The sequence below is a fragment of the Cynoglossus semilaevis genome, chromosome 12 (genome assembly GCF_000523025.1).
Source record: "Cynoglossus semilaevis isolate Cse_v1.0 chromosome 12, Cse_v1.0, whole genome shotgun sequence".
Lineage (NCBI taxonomy): Eukaryota > Metazoa > Chordata > Actinopteri > Pleuronectiformes > Cynoglossidae > Cynoglossus > Cynoglossus semilaevis.
In genome coordinates, this window is record NC_024318.1 from 15,481,619 (window position 1) to 15,502,985 (window position 21,367).

Here is a 21,367-nt window from a genome sequence, read left to right on the forward strand (position 1 = left end):
CACTTGATAATTATAGTACTGTTTTGTTGCCAGATATATTGTGATCAATTCCTCTGTATAAGCACGTGTACAATTACAGCTTTATTTCATTACAAATTTATATTCATGATCATGTACCATAGCCACAGACAAAGACAGGGGTTTTAAACTTTTGGTCGGAAGACCACATTTGAACCATAAACCTCCCACATCGGACCCATGACTTCAGTGATAGTTTAATTTTGCCCTTGAAGTAATTATTCAAAATTTTCAATTGTTCTTTTTCAGTTAATAAATGCTTAAGTTGGTTGTTTAAGAATGAAGAAAAACATTTTTTGCACTACTATAAAAATATCTGAATATGTCCTCTGATGTGGCCCTTTAGATCATTTGAGTTTGAGACCCATGGTCAAAGGTTAATCCAGTGGTTCCCTTTGGGCAGGCAGGCGGCTTCTGCTACAAGGACATACTGTAGCAAGAAGATGAAAATACAGCTAATGATGAACACCAAAAAATACACTAACATTTGTACAGATGTAATGCTAATTTGAAAAGATCTGCAGCCCAAACCAAGCCCACAGTAATACAAAATAGCAGTTTTGTGGGAATTACAATGAAGTAAATTCATTTCATTCACCAAGAAAACTCCATGAATGTGCCGGCCGGGCATATCTACGTGGTAGGAATTACTGGAATTTCTTGCTTCGGCCTATAGATGAGTGAGAGAAAATGAAGAACGAATGCATGGGTTCTTACTGCTGTAAATATATGCAGTTATTAATGAGATTCCCATATACTGTGGAGGAGCTCTTCCTCTTAGCAGCTCTTACATAACAGTTCATGCATTGAGTAAATATTTAATAGCTCTATTCATACTGAATGCCTGGATACGTATAAATTAGCCTCTGCGGGGAATAACGTTTCAATTTATAAGATTTCAATATCAAAATGAAACAAATTTAATCTAATATATTTACTCTGTTACATGCTTTTGAATATGATGTAATATAATTAATATATTTTCATTATATATTTTATATGCTTTTAATCAGGGGTGTCAAACATGAGGCCCGCGGGCCATGACCTGGCCCGCTAGAGTGTTCAGTCCGGCCCATTTGATGAATTTTGAAAATGAAAAAAAAATACACAAACACTTCATGTTCAGGATATTTTTTGTAAAATTATATTTGATTAAATAAAAATATTTTTTGCATGAAAACACAAGGGAAAAACATGGCTTTGTTATTTATAGTTAATTATGTTAAGGTCCAGACTGTTATTTATAGTTAATTATGTTAAGATAGTACTGGTCCAGTTTAACTAGGTTTTATGCGACCCGTGAACCCAAATGAGTTTGACACCCCTGCTTTAAATAATACATTTATTTACATAATGAATATTGTATATAGTTTCTGAGGCAACAAAAACGTGTCAAGATGGATTCATTCTTTACTTCTTCAAAGATGTTGTTTATTTTTATATTTTTTTAATGAAACATTTGAGAGGTAGTTGTCAAACTGATAAAAGACTCTAAATGTATTGTTAGCTTTGATGATATCTGAAGGGTTCGTGCATATTTTTCATCCTTCCACAGTAATGCCTAGGCTAAAAGTAGACTGCCATTTGTTTAAACACTAGGTGAAACCACAGAACCACACAAGTGGTCCTCTTAACCTCATCATTTTAGCAGCCAGCTCTCATTTTTGGTTTATATCGTGCCGTACCATCGGTCACACACGTCGCAGCAACGTCAGAATGATTAAAAAATGCCATTTAGGTACAAGTACATTTTCCTTGGGGTATGTAGTATTATTGAAACAACAGAGGTTTTGAATGATTGAGGACTGTTATTTTAAGTCCAGGCTAATTTGTCCACTGTGCAGCTGGTTAGCAAGGAAAAAACAACACAAAGAAGCAGCAGAGCGGCCCGCGCCCCAGTGCACGGACGAGATGGTTCAGATTACTTTAATAAAGCGAGGAAAATGAGGCCGGCCATGATATTGAGCGATAACGCCTGTGGTCACTAACACTGTTTTTTTTTCCCTTTCAATGATAAACAGTTTTATTCAGGAGGCATGTAACAGAGTGAAGGACAAGGTTTACTGTGGCTGCTGGGAAACAATAAGAACAAACAATGCAACGTCATATGTCTTCAAACCCCAAATTAATCTGTGTCTTTGTGTTTGTTCTTTTTTACAGTATTCAAGCTCACTCTCAAGCAGTTCTACTGATTTTGTTTCCCTTATACTGTTTGTACTATTCAGTTGCTCTTGTCTATTGTTCTCTACCCTCTAGTACACAAACTTTTAAAGTATCACCAGATTCTCTTTAAATAAAGGAAGTTGAGTACCCCTGATCTATACAGCCCTTCAAGGGGAACTGTATTGCTGATTTAGTAACACTAACATGTAGAAATATATGTATGTATGTATTTATGTATCTAAAATGAATGAGTTGAAATTACTTCAAGACACGTTCTTTTCTGTCTCCTCAAGTGTGCCCTCTTTCCACGGCCTGCAAGATGATATACTGAGCAAGCTTGCCGACGTTCTGGAGGAGGTAAGTGCCCGGTTCAAAAGTGCGAGTGCTCCTGTCTACATCTTAATACACTGGTATATTTCATTAACATAGCAAAGAGCCCACAGTTGGAATCCAGCAGCAATTGTTGCGTCAGTACGAGCGTCGGTATGCTAATGCTGAAGCTAATGGTCCACCACCTAAGAGAAGGCAATTTGGTAAAGCTTTTTAGAAATCCTGCAAACTGCTTTCAAAACCCATTCAATCCTCCCAGGGAGGGGGGGTCATGTGAGTCAGTGTGGCAAACAAGAACAGGTCTGTAGTTTTACGTGCATGCTGCCACGTCAACATGCGTGATCACTGCAGGGATTTCAGATCCGTTTTTACATATATGTAGTGTTTGCTACCAATCAGGCTAGTTTATTTATTCTCAGTTGAGCTTTGCTTTTTCAAACAGCAGTCGTTTGGACACAGGGGATATTTATATACATACGTATATGCATATACTGTATATATATATACATATATGTATTTACATATATCTGTATATACACATATATATATAATTATTTTATATTATATTTTATATTATTATTTTTAATTTATTTTTAAATTTTATGCATTAAAATAAAATTATTTTTAATTTTTTTGTCTGAATGAAGACCTTTTATCACCATTTTTTCCTGCAATTTTCATTTTCTTTACATTAATATAATTACCCTAATATACATATGTTTGTTTTTTACTCTATCTATGTGCACACATGTATACTATTTAACGCAGCTAACGATCAGAAGTCTACATCTATCGATGCTCATCAAATATTTATATGAGCATTTCCATAGACATATGCGTGTATGTATACAGTTTATGTGCAGTATTTGCATAGTGTATATATACAGTATAAAGATACGTTCCCAAAACGCATTACAGTAGAGTCACAGGAAAATCCCTCTGTGCTTTCCTCACATCACTGGGTGTAAATATTTACTTGTAAAATGTCTCCAAGCCTCAACTGTTTACACTGCTTGTTTAAGGATGTCTATATTTGGTCATGTGTTATTGTCACAAGATCATCAGTGCTTGGTACTGAAGGCGAGAGCCGTATGATTTGTTACACTCACGCGCAAGTAACAGTGACAAATCATTTAGCACGAGCATCAGAAGCCTCGGTAGAGCTTTTTAATAAAAGCAGCGAGGTAAATGTGAGGTCATGTTTGTTGTATTCAGAACATCTGTACACATGCCGCGTGAGCTGATATATTTTTATCTGTAAAAATGCAGTGTTACAACGGTGAGAACTTGTCAACAAATTCATATTTGAACGACGTTGGAAGCTGTATTATTGTCGCTACGTCACGTACTTAAAAAACAACAATGGTCCTCTTTCAAAACAAAGGTTTTATATCAGCAGAAACTCTTCGACACTCGGCTTCAGAAACAAATTAAACTCGAACTCGGTTACTGTGGTACCGAGGCTCTGATCTTAAACCTGCACATTATAAAATATTCCCCAACACGCTGCGACTGTTACACCATCGACTCCCCCGCTGAGCCGGTGTACCTTCAGGTATTTGCACTCAGAAGAACATCTACAGGCCCAGGTTACATGTTTAATTATAGCCAAGTACCCGACGTTAACACTTTTAGTCACATTATTGTCTTTTATTACACTATTCCTGGTGTCACGTCTTTAATCTAACACTTCACAAATGTGTGTCAGGTATAATAAAAGTCATGTGACTGAAATATTACACATCAACCAACCTGTACAGCAGTGATCACATCTTAAAACACAGTTCTAATAATGCACCATTTTTCTCTGTTTCCCCGCCACGATGGTGTCCAAAATGTGGGGCAGGGTCCCCGTGGTGGTGCAGGGTGGTCGCAGCAGGTTGAATTTATTAGATTTTTTTTTTTTGCGGGGAAAAAATCATTGATTTCAACAGGGTTGACGCACCCCACGTCCCCACCTTTCATAAAAAAATTAAAAAAAAAAAAGTTTTTCTCAAGTTTTCTTATTAAGGCGCCATTTTTAATCATGCTCAAATGAGGACAAACAGAATAATCACGTTAATAACAATTCGTTCTCACTTTTGAATGAAATTCAACATAGTCAAATTCCCACTTACAAAAAAAAAACCACCATCCCCTAGTGGCAGCTCGGGGTGTGACAACACACTTTGGGAAGAACCCTGTCTGTCACTCACATGCTGCTCTGTGTTGAACTGTTGTAACGTCTACTGTGGTTTATTTATAGCTTGGTTTATACGGCAAAGACTGGCATTTGTAGACAGATGAACCGGGGTGAAAATAAAACCGTATCACAGCACTTTTATGTACGGCACTGAAGTTACAATTGCTGACAATAAATCAGGAGAATCACTTTGCGAGAGCAGGCTGAGCCACGGGGAATACTGAAGGACACAACAACAAGGAAAAGTAAATCTCTGGAGTTACACTTAACAAGCTTTGTGAGTTAAGCTTTTGTGAGGACGACTCCATCAAGAAGAAGCGAGCTTTGTGTCAAAGTGCATCGGCAGCCTGGCCACACTGAGTCGGAGGATGAACTGGAAATCATTGAACTAGAACTGGGTGAATAATGAAAACGGGAGGAAACCGCAAAAGGTGGGATTTGAGTAAAAAGCAGATTAAATCTGAACTGTTTCATGAGAAAAAAGTAAGAACAAGCCTGAGACATGATGCAACTCTACAAAGAAACAAAACCGGGATTTTTTTGTTGTTGTTGTTGTTGTTCTTTCCAGCAGTGTTGATAGACAGGTGTTTCACACACTTGGACTTAGAGGCAGGTTGAAGCCCAGAAGCACAGCTTTCAATAGCAAAGGTTCAGTAAACAGATGTCAGAAGAGAGAGAGAGGAGACGGTATGGACACGTACAAGTGACACGTAAAAGACAGATACTCACAGAGGAGGTCTGACGTCAGTCATGTCGGGGGAAAAAAAATACTGAACAGAATGCAGAAACATTTTACTCTGATATATATACGACAACCTGGGGGGAACCAGGGGAAACACACGAGCTGCATACCAACAGGAAGGAGCAATAACTAGATGAAGGTGAAACTGATTTGAGCAGGTAACCAAGGGACAATAGGTGGAGTGACCCGAGACGGGCAGGGACAACAGATGAATGCACAAATTTACAGTCTTCTCTGAGGACTTTGTCAAGAGACGCCATGTGCCATTTTTTTATGTCTAAACTCCCCTTAAACATTTGACATTAGTCAAAATTATCTTCAAGTTGTGTTTACAAGATAAAGAAGGGCATGATGGGTTTAACAGTTACTATATCAAAACCAAAACAGATATATAAATATATGTATAAATATATATAAAATATATAAATATATATATATATATAAATATATATCTATATAATTATTTTAGCTACTTATTGATAGAGAAAATGTTAAATGCGCATAATGAAGCAACAATGTTGCTAATGAGAGTAGCGACAGAGTGAGCAGTAAACGGTCCAATAGGAGGCCTGGGCCAAATGCCGGCGCTCGATGTGAACAAAATCCGAGGTCTGTGTTTGTTATTTAGTGGAAAATGTTCTTTTAAGATTTTCATGGGAAAATTGGTAATAGAATCATAAAAAATATAATTAGAGTGGTAAAAAAAAGTCATTAAAAACAGCCAAATCCTCTCTGTGTTTTCTTGTTAATTATTTAACTACACAGTCGTAGCTTTTATGATAATACTTTATTGATCTTCAGAGGAAAAGTGTTGGTGTTTCAGAGGCTCCTGCAAGAGCCTTTGAACAAAAGCTGGGAGTTTTTACTACCAGTGAGACAAAATGTAGTCTTTAAAGAATCAAAAATATGATTTGCACACGTACTAGTAATTTTGATTATATTTTGGTCTATTTTATTGTATTGTTTGTATGTATATATGTATTATATATTATATGCAATGAATATTAGATTTTTTGTATTAAAATGCATTTGCAATGAGTTTGAAAAATTCAGATACACAAAAAAACGATCTATTTATCATCTATATAATAGCACAAATGGAGTAAAAATCCTTATCGGACTCCAATTTATTGCATTTGTTATTCATGCATTTCTTTGTAATATATCTTTTTTCTTTTGTTATATATATATATATATATATATATATATACATATATATATATATTTATATGTATATATATATATATATATATACTATTTATATAAGCTTGGCTTTCGAGCATGATTGCTTTAAACACTAAATAAAAAGACAGCAAGAGCGTGTGTATCTTTCTTCAATTCCTGCGGATATATCAGCGTTCTGTTCAACTAAACAGGCCAAGGTTTTACACCTAGTACGTAAGATATGATTTAATTGATGCTAAGGATCATGATACATCATGACATACACTGCTTGTAAAGTTTCTGTTCGGTGGTGCACTGTGGGATGGTTGTGAAACACTGACTCCTATTTTGCGATGTTTCAGAGTTGAGACAGATGCAGGAAAAAAAAAAACCCACAACTGAACGTTACTGCACTTATGGTTATTTCTGCACTTGTCCTATAACACCAACCTTGACATACAAACTGTGACTGTGAGTCCAGAGCTGACTGAAGCCTATTCATTGCATGCTGGGATAGTTTCCAGTGGTAACAACTCCATCCATTTAGGATTACTGGAAAGAAAACCCAGAGTTGAGAAATGACAAGACTGCTGCAGTTCCTCGCCAGGACTAATAATTTACTCTTTGTGAGGAACTACAGCAGTTTTGTCCATTTCTTCTTTTTTTTTATTATTTTCTTTGCTTATTCATATTCAAGGTCACAGTTGATTTCCAAGGAAGCCGCAGGTCAGAGGCATAGAAACTCTCTGAATGGCTCTTCAGGCTTGTCTGTTGTATTACTGTGATTTTTTTTTTTTTTTTTTCAAATCGTTGACAATATTCCTCTCCTCTCTTTTCCTCTCCTCTCCCGTCCTCTCCTCATGTCTGCTATTCTGTTTCTCCACTCCTTTGTCCTGTCCTCTTTGACAGACACATTATGAAGATGGAGAGTACATCATCAGACAAGGGGCCAGAGGAGACACTTTCTTCATCATCAGCAAGGGAAAGGTGAGAACACTTTCTGAAGTCGGCTCCTAAAAACCATCACTGATCACAATGCTGGGATTTGTGGAACATGTCGGGAAGGACTCCGATTGGATGTCAGGAACAAAGCCTCTGGATTTGCTTTGTTTTTTTTTTTTTTTTTTTTGGTTGGGTGTTTCTGTCACCAACCATTCGGTTTGATTGTGGAGATGGAAACCGCCGCGCTGCCTCTTTCATCATGTCGTGCCGCAGCAGTTTGAACATCTTGAGAGGAGAATCAAGGCCTTTTCATTCCACCTTCCTGTCCTCACTCTGTGTCTTTCACATTGAGCAAATATAACATGCTGTCCTGTCCAATCCAGCAGTGTTAGGAGAGGGCTATCATGTCATCGCTTAACTCAAAAAAACAAGAAAAAAAACCCCATTCTCCTCTCCTCAGTATTTTTTTCGCTTAACTCAAAAAAACAAGAAAAAAAAAAACCCTTTTTCTCTCCTCAGTATTTTTTTTCAGTCACACTGTCACGTCTCACAATGTTTCTCTCTTACAGTTAGTTGCACTGAAAACCCTTTGACTGAAGCATTATTATTATCATCCAGAAAACAATATTTAAGGCTCAGGAAATCCTCACATCCTGTCATTCTTGGCCTAACTGCTCTGTGTTTGTGTGTGTGTTTAGAAAATGGCAAATCAATTTATGGAACTGGTCATTTTTCTTGTCAGCACACTGCACATCCTGACATTTACCTGATGTTAGTTATTATGATGCAGCACCAAGTGTGGTTAATGATAGACGTGGCAGCGAGCAAACGGCGACCACCAATCAGGACCACGAAGGTGTTCTGTTGACTCTTCAAGATTGAGGAAAGATTCTGACATATGGTGGATAGAAGGCAGGAATGATCAGTGCTTTTGCCTCACAGCAAGAGTGTCAGCTGTTCGATTCCTAGTGGTAACCCCCACATGAAAACATGCAGGGTTAGGTAACTGAACACTTTATTTCTATTTCTATTATGTAACCTGACAGACTTGTTATACTGTAAAAACATCCAAAGTTTTTTTTTTTTTTTTTCTGGTGGGGTCAGAAAGAGCATTTTAAAAATACCCAATCACACTAACTTTAACACTGGTACCAATTCGATCCAAGCATGTGAAAGAACATGTGATAGTCGTTCTATTTTCATATATACTGTGGGCTACTGCAGAACATGATGGTGCCGGTGGTGATGATAATAATGCATAAGGAGGAAAAATCCTCCCTTGATGAATTATTCCCTTTCGAAAACTTCAGTCCCTGGGCTTTTATTAGCATCCCTGTAACGTCACTTAGCGGGTCCGCTGGTATGCACTCTGTAATTGGTGTAAGAGAGAAGAGAGTTACTGTTGAATTAAGATTATTGTGTAAACCAGGAAACAAACACAGGAGGTCCTCGACTTACATCGCAATTCTGTTCCCATGGTACAACGTAACTGGATTTTGTTGAAAGTCATTACATCGCAATTCTGTTCCCATGGTACGACGTAACTGGATTTTGTTGAAACTCACATACTGTACATCAGTACCTATGTCGGTTCCATGTTGTAGCGGTTTTAGCAACCCAGCCTCGGAAGCTGAGAGCAGAGAGTCTTGGGTTCGATTCCCAGATAAACCACATGCTTGTTTGTTAATTCTCCTCTTGTAAGTTGCTTTGGATAAAAGCGGTTGCTAAATGCATAAAAGCAAAGGTCAATAACTCAGTGGTAGCATCATAATCTAGGACATAAAAACATTAGAAGTCTGACTTACACTTGGGAGCCATAAAAAAAAAAACACAAACAGAAGAAAGCAAGTGTAGCATAATCCAGCGTCGTAACCACGAAACACTGTAGGTCGAAGACGTCGGAAACCGAAGACCTCCCACATCCAAAAAAATGTATTTGAAGATCTTTTGGGAATCCTAGTTTGGACCTCAGGCTTCGTCACATGTTTTGGTTTTAGGAGCGAACCAATGAAGTCTGAGAGATCACGCAACAAATGCTGGAATCACAGACCTAAATGTTAGTGTTTAAAAAAATTAGCCTCTAGCCTCTAGGACATTTCAACACTTTGAAATATGAAAAATAATTAATAAATGACGTATCTTCTGACTTAAAAAGGTGGTGACTGGTAAGTGACAGGAGGAGAGGGTTCGAGTCCTGGTGATAAATAAAGGAGAAAAAGCCCAGACAGGCAGTGGGTGTAAACAACGTCTTGTCTTCTGAACACTAATGTTCTTGACTTTATTGCTATTTCTAAGTCACCCTTTGTCTCCATGCAGACGGTGGACATTGTCTGGAGGACATTCCTTCTTTCGTCCTCCTTCCTTGTGTTTTTTTTTTTTTTTTTTTTTTTGTACCCTTGCTTCCACGTATCGGCTGTGAATAATTAAGCTGTCCCTCAGCTGTAGACGACAGTACGGTGTGTTGAGCCTGATCGGCTCTCACACGTGCAGAACTGACAAACGTTCGGAGACGAGATCTTTCATTAACCAACATATCCGTCTCCTTCACGTCCCCTGAAATCTTCACAAGTGCCATCGCTCACATGTCACCTGGTTAATGAATTGGTCAGTGGTGTGTGTGTGTGTGTGTGCGCACACAGACACCAGTCAGGTGTTTGTAACTGCCTATCCATGCATGTGATGTGATGTCACTCCCCCTGCCTTCTAACAGTCCAGTCTCCGTATTATGGAGACAATGGAACCACTGCGTATATCAGGGCTGCCCAATAAGTAGATTGGAAACGTAGATAGGTAGCAGTACTGGCTATATACTATACAAATTCAGTTCATTTTGTGCTGTATAATGTACATATAAAGTATGTTCACTTTATATTAGCAAATATATTTCAATGTGAGTAGATCACTTTAGCCTGGTGGTCATTTGAATAGTAGCTCCCAATCCCCAAAAAATGGCCACCCCTGATCTATATAGTGGTTTGATTGTGTAGCTAAGGCATGGGCAAACTAAGGCCCGGGGACCGGATTTGGCCCGTTCAGCTTTTTCATCTGGCCCGTCAAACCTTTCCAAAGTATATATTTTGTTTATATTATCATTATACTTCTGCCTTTTCCCTAAACTTATATCGTTTTCCCAATAGATGGCGTAGAAAGCATTTTAGCATTTTAGCCTTTATGCATGACTTTCACATGTAAAAGTCATGCTAAAATGCTTAGTTCGTGTAGCTGTTAGCAATGCCTGCCTAACATGCAAAGCGTCCTGGGTTCGAGCCCCAGAAGAACCAACCAACTCACAGGCTGTGTGGCAGCCAGTGAGTTCCAACCACATATTTAATGGCGCCACCTGTGGCAGCCAATGTGAGTTGCCAAGTCACTAAATTCCATTCCAACATTTTGGGAAGAATAAGTGAATATTTTTTTGACAGTCCTCTATTAATTTACACTTTTAAAATGTCAATATTGTAACGTATTTGGCTTGTCGCTTATTTTTTACCAGGTTAACGTGACCAGGGAAGATTTGCCAAACGGAGAGCCAGTGTATCTGCGCAGCCTCGGGAAAGGCGACTGGTTCGGAGAGAAAGCGCTACAAGGGTAAGGTTGCTAATAACGCTGCCCCTTCCAATTCAACTCCTCAACTCAGCTGCTGTTTCCATCACCATCACTGTCACCTGTCTTCATCTCACATGACAACCTGTCTTTAATAGTATTCTCCTCTCCCTCGGCATACATCATTCTTTATAATTTGCTATCCATCACTCTCTATCTTTTATCCGTCTGCGTTTGCGCGCTCACTCATTTCTAGGGGTGGCGTAACTTAGTGAATGTTGTGCATCTATGGCAGTACTTCTCCAACCGTGGGGCGGGCCCCCTTGGGGAGGGCGCAGTGAAGTGCCTTATGGCACTGCTGTAATGCTTGAATGATAACAAGCGTCCAGTCACTAGGTGGCAGCACCTCATACGGTGGTTTATATGTATAAAAATATACATGTTATCAGGTTCGCAGTAGAACTCGTTGTTCTTAGTGTTACATAAGGGCAGCAGGATCCAGTCCTGAGTGACACTGGGACTGAGGACGACTCCATATATGTCACCAGTTTAGCACAAGACCAACATGAAAAGACAAACAGCTACAAATTTGGAGACGCCACTTAACCCGATCACCTCTCAGTGTGTCTGACAAAGACAGAGCGCCTCGGAAATCTGTAAACACGCCGTGGGTGAGCCTAGCTGTAATAAAACAATGTTAATACATGTGTGGAAAATCCCTGGCGAAGACCAGGACGTTTTTTGTTTATTTTTTCACTCTCTGTAAAAACCCCACAGGGAGTTTCCAAATAACAAGTCCATATACAGCGTAGCACAGGGACGGTATGATTTACAATCGCTGTAACATTTAGTATCGTCAAATACTTTCACTGCGAGGAGAGTTCAGTGTCAAAAGATAACTTTTACTGTCACTGGCATGAGAGCAGTGTCGTGAAATTAAATATTCTTCTTTGAGTTTGGGACCTTGCTATTAAAATACAAGGGTAGTTCAAATAAAAATGGTTTAAATGTTCAGCGATGTGATGAGCTCCAGTTCATTTTTATAAATACCATGAAAATGCTATGACTATATAGCATTAATACTGAGGCTACAGGTGCCGTGTACAGGCTTTTATTTTGAAATTCTTTTTGATCTTTGGGTATAGTTTAACGTATACTGGTTTACTTTCCCTCAGTAAGGTATAACAGCACGAACCTACAAATCTAAACAAAGTAATGGTCCGTTGTGGCGTCATGAACGACAATGAAGATGTCGCCATCTTGTGGAGACACAACATAAAAACAATAACAAAAAATATATTATATTATATTATATTATATTATATTATATTGTATTTAGAAAATAAAAATATATTTTAAGTTATATTTACAGCTAGAAATGAACTTGCTGTCAGTTAGTTTTTTTGATAATAATAATTGATAATTCAGGCTTTAAAATTCCCATTGACCAAATTGAGAAAGAAATATTTCATTTCTTTGGTTGCATGTATCCGTGTGATAAACACACGCTTCGACTGTCCTTTAAATGACCGTCTACTCTGACGTCTAGTCAAAATGAATTCTTTAAGAATCTGGAGCTGTCTTCTAAACCCTGCTGAATAAGCATATATTTTGCACGTCCCACCATGACTAATTACTCTCCGTCTTTCTTCACTCCCCCTTTGTCACGAACGCCCGCCCGTCTCCTTAGTGTGTCTCGCGCAGGGACGGCCTGTTTGAGTTGCACCTTTGATGCAGATATTAATTCAGATGCAGATCGTCTTGGCGACGGGGCTTTTGATCAGAGGAGGCTCTTCACTGCGACCATCTTTCTAATTATAAGTTAACTGCGTGTGTGTGTGTGTGTCCTTGTTTGTGAAACTCAATAGCCTCTACTCAAAGGCCACTGTGTCCATCTGAAGACACTGTCTTTGAACTGTGAGGACAACATATTTACAAATCACAGCTGCTCTTCCTGTTGGTGATAATGGTTTTGGAACCCGTAATTGGCAGTCTTTGATATATGTTGTGTGTGTGTGTGAGTGTGTGTTTGTGTGTTTGTGTTCTCACATGGCATATCGGATTACTTGTTTGTTAATATTTAGCCCTGAACAATACTACAGTAAATACTCGTTTGAAGTTTCAAACTGCTCTTTGATACGGTCAGCAGAGCATGTCTTTGTCCCTGCTGTTGAATCCTAATCGTTCTGTTGAGGTGAGCGTCCAACAATAGAACAGACGAACTGTAGCGTACTGTGACCTGTGCCTCCAAGCATCTGTCAGTGTGTGGGTGTGTGGGTGGGGAGGAAGGGTACATGTACCGAGTTTAAAAAAAAAGAAAGAAAACAAAACCTGTGATGTCACTGACAGTCATTTGACTCACATCACTTTTATAACATCCTGGTTATAAATCACTGTGAGAGGCTGTGTCAGTGTGGGCTTGATGCTACATGTCCCGTCTTCTACATGTGAGGAGGAGTTCAACGGCTGGGAGACTCTAACATGACGGTAGTTAAATTACTGCAGAGCTCCAGCTTTTTTTTTTTTTTTTTTTTTTTTACCAATGTCAGATACATTCCTTTGATTAAGACTTCACTTTTGTTCAGACTTGTCAAACCTGAAGTCATTATCAGCTGACGTTGGGTGAGAGAAACACTGTCACTAAATCAATACAATCTGCTGAAATGTTTTTTTTTTTTGTTTTTTTTTTGCCGTACTCCACAAAGTTTGTCGTTCAGATAATCCCTTCTCCTTTGATCATAAAATTAAAAAACGAATTAGATCATAGAGCATTAGTTTGTCTTATTTTAGCACTTAATGCTATTAACGTAGCTCTGCAGAAATGCTCCCTTAATAGAATGAATTCAATCAGTTTAGTTCTATTTATATTTTGTCTTTTTTATATATATTTAAGTATGAATAATGTATATTTATATATGTATATATTTATACCGCAGCACTTTATAAGGGATCCTCTATCTTGTGATTTTTTGTACTGGGAGTGATTGAAAGATTAATATTTAATTTGAATTTGATGGTTGTTAATTAGCTTTATCTATTAATAGATAAAGTTAGTCCTCCTTAAATAATTAATCTACATGAGAACCTTTGATTAAACCAACACGTTTGAAATGCTTAAAAAAACACTTTCACAGCTTACGCATCACCAGTTTTTGAGAGGCTCAGATCAATGTAACATAAAAATTATAGGCAAACGCCAGTGATTTGACCCAACCATGCTGACAATTTGGGAGTATTTGACAGAATCCTCAAAATTCAATGCTGTGGTTTGGACATATGAACAGGTAGGAACTTGTCCAGAATTTTGGAAGCAGTGACACACAAAAAAAACCCTTAAAATCTACCAAAGTTAAAATGCTTGATTTCAGAAACATTATTTATGTTTCTGAATTTGAAATGGTTTTGAAGAACAATTAACCCAGGTTTCTCTGGGCCTAACATGCCTGGACTTGTCTGCTGAAAAAAATCTTTAATTGGAGATTTTACAAAGTATTTTGCAAAGGATCAAATTGTATTTCCATACCAAGACCAACTAGTTGGTATTTTTAACATTTATCAGATGATAAAACATGATTATAAGAATGCTAACATGCTAATTGGCATGCTAATTTTATTTAGATTCACAAAATAGGTCTAACGTTTGGCCGTGGGATCAAGAAGAAATATTCGTGCAAACGTTTTTGTGAGTGATTGCGTCACTACCATAGAGCTAGAAGTAAAAGACGGGGAGAAAGAGAGCAAATCTTTGTGTTCCTACTGTGTTTGGTCAGGCCGAGGCCCAAAAAGAGTGAAAGCCGGTTTTATTCCTGAGAGAGTGATGAAAGATGAACTTCCATCTGCTCCATAAAAAAAAAAAAAAATCTAACAACTGTGACCTCTAGTGAGAAACAACCCCTTATGTTTCGTAGAGTGCTCTTACCTTGACTGACCTTCTAACCTTCTAAACCTGGTACTGATTTAAAGGCATCTCTATTTGGTTATACAAATACACGAATCTTGCAGTTGAGAGCGCCCACACTGTTGTTTCTTTTTCTCTAACTTTATTTTGAGTGTAGCCAGCAGCTTCCTGGTTTATTACAGAGAAAAGAATCTCCTCATTACTGGAGGCTCTGGACAACCAACTCTGCATTTGTGTATATAATGTCCAATTGTACTGAATATACTGAGCCTCTCACACACACACATCGGTGATTAACCTTGTGTGATGTATCATTGTTTTCTTCCACAATCCTGTCCCTGACCTATTTCTGACCCCGGGTTTTCCTTCTCTCGATACAGTCCATAGATACCGCCCCCTCACTTTAGCCTCCGCGCTTGTGTGCATGATTTTCATAACCCTCTTCCCGGGACACCAGATTACTGTCCAATTACAGTTTCATTTGGACCATCCACTGGAAATCAACACCGCGGGCTTAGTGTGTATCAGTGTGTGAGTGTGTGTGTGTGTGTTTACCCATCTATCACTTGTTGCAGCGCAATTAACAAATACCCAGCCATCTTTGGCTCACCGGCTGACTTCAGTGAGAACATGAATCATTCTGACAGATGTTGTGTAGCGGTTAGCGTTTCACGTACAGTACAACACCACCAGTGTCGGCGTAACGGTTGTTGTTCGTGTGGGACAGGTGTAACGAGCCACGCGCACCAGCAGGAAATCTTAGCGGCCTCTTAAGGACGATTCGCGCTTACGTAACCACTATTTCAGTAGCTAACTGAAGTGTTGTTTTTGTTGTGTTTCTATGGTTGGTAAACGCCCTGGGCATCTCACACCTCCTCTTAGGAGACAAATTAACTCATATATGGTTCCAGGTCAGAACTAGTATTAACATTTGTCCCGAATGATGGGGGTCGCTCAAGGTTAGCGGTCACACCCCGGATTTTTAAAATGTGCGCAGCAAGGACACATGACATCTGGATTGACTTAATCCAGCCTGGATTTGAATCCACACAATGACTCGTGCGGCCATGTTGGTGTTGATCATCGTGAGTGACAGGAAAAATGACAGGAGGGCTGCCAGAAAAAAAAAAAAAAAAAATTAAAAAAAATTTTAATTCCCTTTATGGGGGCATCATAATTCAGATTGAATAGGAAATCCCAGATATTATAGTAAAAGTGTGTTTCACTAATGTGTAAAGACTGTATAATACTACAGTACCATCAGCTAGTACAAATACATTTAAATACCACAGCAATTGTTGACATCAGGACGCGGGCCAAAAGTGGTCCCCAAGCCAGTAGTTTGGGACCAGTCCATTAAATAATATTTGTTTTTATCATCAATAATGCGTCAGTTACTGAGGTGCAGTGTGAAGGGTTTGTGTCTGACGCACAGTTAATCCGCAGCTGAAAACAACCTTTCCTCACGATTTAGGAATTAGGGAGGAAGGGCGCTACGGAGGCTAGCACTGAGGTGACTCCTAATGAAGGGATTAGAGGGATTTTTTTCCCCCGATAGTCATAGCTTTTTAGGTCTTATAGGCAGGTAAATAAAACTACATATTCTATTTAGGTAATAATAATAATAATAATCATGTACATGTCTTTGTATTTGAACTCACCTTACAGTACAATAATAGTAGGCAAATATATTTAGGGGCCTAAAAAATTATTATTGTCATGTACAGTACATCTTACATAACAGTTTATTATATCACAGTTTACGATATAGCTAAATGCTAAACTCATTCTGCAGTTTTGAATTTTATGGCAATTTGTGTTTCCACCACAGAATTCTTTCTCTGGTGGAAACACACCTGGAAGATTTGAGGATTTTCATAGTTGTAATATTTTTTTATATGTAATTTTTTCTGGGCTTGTGACTGGTTGTTTGTCTTTATATGTTTCTTATGTGTATTGTAATGAGGAAACATTATTCTTTGGTTGCAAGAAGAATAATGAAGCCATAAATAAAAAGAAAAAAATATTTAATAAATAGGTTTTAATAAAAATGCTCAGTCACAGGCTGAGGAATAAACAGTTTATTTGGTGACTTGATGGTCCCTCATCATTGGAAATTAATTCGGTAAATCAAACCACCGGTTTCTGTAACAGCACGGTTCGCTCGTTTGTTTTAAGCAAAGCCACGTTTTCTGGCAAACATCGTCCCCCGTTTGCCCTCAAGTCACATTTATCATTGAAAAATGTTCGTCGGTGAGAAACAACAAAACCGCCACAAAAAATGAGTTGTTGTTTCTCTGTTTCATTAAACTGAGCTTCAAGAGGAAACGCAACAGTGATGTATTATTCTGTGAAGTGCATTAATCAGTAGTTAGCAGGAAGTGGCGAGCTCCCCCGTCATACAGCAAGCCGCTCTCTTTTTAGTTACAGTTTCTTCGTATGTAGGTGTTGAATTTCCAAAACAAAAAACAAAAAAAAAAAACTGAATTTGATTAATTGCTTAACAGCGCCACCTGAAAAGCTCCAAGTGGCGGAAGTTGAATTAATGAATAAGGTTTTGAAAACTTTGAAAAAAATGTTTCTCAACCGATTAATCATGATTAATTGTGATGATAACGATTGATCAAGATAAATACATTTCCCCTCTAAATGAAAAAAGTATATTGACGTATGTATTTTTTTTTTTTTGTTGTTTTTTTGGTCAAAGTAGGAACATTGACATTAAATGATAACGTTAACGTTTTTTATTCATTATTTTACTTTCTACTCTTTTATTCGCATCTTATTCTTGTACATCTTATTTTTTGGGGCCTGTTTGTTCAACTGTGAGTTTCGCTATCCCCTCGACTCCACTCCGAAACCTTTGTTTCCTTCTTAGCCTCAGGCGGTGACAGATGTGCGAGTCGAACCTCCCGGGAACTCATTTGCGCGAAGCGTCACTCATCGAGACTCTCGTCCCTCTAAACTAATTATGACACATTCGACGGTACCGGCAACGGTGTCTTCATTTAGACTGGAACATTTGTCGTCCTTTCATCCTTTATCAGGGTTAATAATAAAACTGTATGCGCGTCCATGTAAATAGTTATGAATGCTGTTGTGGGCAAACAAGAACAGGTGACGAGGCATTAGCCAGAGTATTGTGTTAAGATCGTTGATGCGAGCTTATCGCAGTTGGACGAAATCCGAGGTGTGTTATCCGGGCCACACGATCTGTTCATACACCCAGCACTGCTCTCTCCTTTGCTCGCTTGTCCTCACCTTTCAAAATGTTTGTTCCGCCACCAGCTGTAGTATTTACTTGGAAGCGCCACTCCGAACTCTCCCACTCTCCCTCTCTCTCTCGCTCCATCCCCTTTTCTCTGTGCCTTCATGGGTCAGAGGGAAGGCAGAGGGAGTCGACTTGGCATGGGGAAGAATTGTCACTCTAGCGAATTGAAATAGATTGCAATACATATGTCTGGGCTGAGGCCACACAGAAGTGATTGTTGGTCAGTTGAGTTAGTTAGCAGCTGAACTGAGACTTCTTTTTAAAACTTAATAAAAGTCATCTATGAAATCTCAGCTGAACTGAGACTTCTTTTTAAAACTTTATAAAAGTCATCTATGAAATCTTTTTTCTTTTTTTGCGCTGTTTGACCCCATGTCACGGTGGATAACAGCAGATTTGGATTCCAGTTTTGTTCAGAAGTACGTCTCAGATTATTGGAGAGTAGCCCTGGGCAGTGCATGGTTTCAGAAGCAGAGTTAAAGACAGTGAGGGACTGAGGGAGCAGAGCGTTTTTAACAGTGAAAGGATGAGCTCCTGGGATACAGAGTCGGAGGATTTGTGCGACTGGGGCGACTCCTCTGAAGAGGAGTCGTCGTCGGAGGAGGAAGATGAACTCGCTGTCACGTGCGATAAAGAGTAATGCCACTCATACCGTGATGTGTGTGTGTGTTGCCTATGGAGTTTGATGTTTTTTTTATGGAGTTTGCCATGGACGTTTATGGAGTCAGTAATCAGAAGAGACATTTTTACCACATTTCCTGCTATGACTTTTTTAACAAGTCTATGAAACTGCTTTGTTGAGACAATGACATCCACACTCTTCAGCTACTTTTCTTGATTTCTTTTTTTTGTGTTTTTTGTTTTTTCCAGAGAGGACATCAGGACGGCCAACGTTATCGCCGCAGAGGCAGTCACCTGTCTGGTCATCGACAGAGAGTGAGTATCATTCACATACACCAGCATCAAACCAATGAAATAGTTGCACGTCACTACAAGTGCAACCTTTTCGAATTGCTCGTCCTTGTTGGACAAGATGAGTTTTTAATCGAGGAGACGACAAAAAATGCAACCTTTAATTAGGCACAGTGAATATAGTGTGTTTTATTTAGCAACAAGAAATGCTTCATTTTCCCATTAAAATATAGTTGGTTTGAATTATTCAAACTCAGCTGATTGACATATTTCAACCTGGTCAAATGTACATTAAAGTTTAATCCTCGCTTTGATCAACAAAGTTTAATCTAATCTGTTTCCCAGTTCTACCATTGTCCATTCGCTGAATATTTCAGGGTAGAGTAGAAACAAAAGGCAGAATTCATGTTACAGCAAATTAATTAAATAAGAAGTGTAGGATTGTGAGACAAACCTTTATAGTGTTGCATAAATATGCTCCTGTTTAATATGATAATATCACACATTATAATATTGTGATGTTCATGTGCAGATGTGGGGATAATGAACAGGACGCTTGTCAGAAAGACTGGTTTGTAAATTAAAAATGACACTATACAAGTCAAACTCAGCTGATTGACATATTTCAAAAAGAGGGAATTAATAACAATTAGTCATGATTAATCATGGTTGTGATTATTCTAGACTAATCGTGATTAATCAACAGGAATTAACATCCTAAATGTAAAAGAAATCTGTATATTGCAAGTACAAAGTTGTGATAATAATAATAATTATTATTGTTATTATTATCCCCTGTTTATTAACCTAAGTTGATGGACTATTAACCTAAGTTGGATTATTGGATATACAGTGTGTGTCATTCTGATCAGTTTTCAATTGTTTAATTTTATACATTAATTTTGACAGCCCTAACATGTACACACATTATTTTCGCACTTCATATCCAATGTGTTTACATACACAAGAACATGAACGACGATAAAGACAGTAAAGTAAAGTACTTCATCTGGAGCATCTCTGTCTCCAGCACACAGTGAGAATAGAGACAGATGGGTGGGACGCTGGGGCGAGATGATATCAGATTACCCCGGGGCCTCCCCCTGGCCTCCCCCTGGCCTCGGGGAACACGGTTAGCAGAAACAGGCCATTCTTAGTGTGACTCCAGGGGGATAGTGGGTGAGTCATCCAGCACAGGTGATTATTACTTTCATCCATTGTGTGTTTGGCAGCAGGAAGCACATAATGCCATCACACTAGATTGTTATGTGTGCGTCTGCCAAGTCGGCGGGGGTAGTACGGAGTGATGTGTTAAACGGAAAGAAGTAAGATTAACGTGGAGCGGCGCTGGTGAGGAGATAGAGACGGAGAATGAAAACACGCTGCTGGACATCATTTACTCAGAGAAATGTGAGGAACGAGGAGCCGCGGCGTTTACTGTTCCATCGTCTGGTTGTTACAGTCTCAACAGGAGAAAACACTGGCTGACAGCTGGTTTTTGAACAGAACTCTCAGCTTTGTTACTGTTTTTAAATTCGAAAAAAAAGAAGAAAAAGGCAAAGAGAAACATAAACCGGAACTAAGCTGTTATTGTTTCTCTGTTACATCACATCAGAGTTGAGTGTTTTTTTCTTCCTCTGTTTTTATATTATGCAACATTTTATTCCACAGTTGACACAAAGGCATTAACTTTTTTTTCCCCGTAATTATTAATATATTCTCTCGCAAGAAAATATTAGTTTTGTTTTAACATGAAATTTCCACTTCATCCCTGTTGGCTGCCAGCGTTCGATGCCTGTGGGTAGCTCCAGACTTGTGTCTTTTCTTGTTGATTTCAGAGGCTGGTCTCTAAAAGCAGACTGATGAATATTTAATAGAAACTGGAAGTGGGCTTTTTAACGACAGCGTGGATCAGCTTCTCAGACACATCACCTGCAGTTTGTGAACTTTTTTTTTTTTTTTAATTCCCTCGAGCCAGAAGACACTTTGTGTATTTTCTCCTGACCTGGGGTGTGTGTTGTAGATTGATGAAAACATGAACAGAATCCTAACACCGACCGTTTTGTTTGCAGTTCCTTTAAGCACCTGATCGGAGGATTGGAGGATGTCTCCAGTAAAGGTCATGAGGACGCTGACGCCAAAGCCAAGTAAGACAATTACAACGTCAATTAAGGAAAATACATGCCTTACTATAGCCTTACC

At 38.6% G+C, this 21,367-nt stretch overlaps 1 protein-coding gene across 4 annotated transcripts in view; it reads left to right on the forward strand.

Annotated features, from left to right (window-relative positions):
- LOC103387682 (protein kinase cGMP-dependent 1) overlaps positions 1–21,367 on the forward strand; it is a 102,374-nt gene that overhangs the window by 71,931 nt on the left and 9,076 nt on the right. For all 4 annotated transcript variants that reach the window (XM_017037424.1, XM_008322438.3, XM_008322439.3 and 1 more), the window contains exons 5-9: positions 2,475–2,538; positions 7,509–7,586; positions 11,035–11,129; positions 19,124–19,189; positions 21,238–21,312. In XM_017037424.1, the coding sequence (XP_016892913.1) occupies positions 2,475–2,538; positions 7,509–7,586; positions 11,035–11,129; positions 19,124–19,189; positions 21,238–21,312 (378 nt within the window). The remainder of the gene's footprint in view (positions 1–2,474; positions 2,539–7,508; positions 7,587–11,034; positions 11,130–19,123; positions 19,190–21,237; positions 21,313–21,367) is intronic.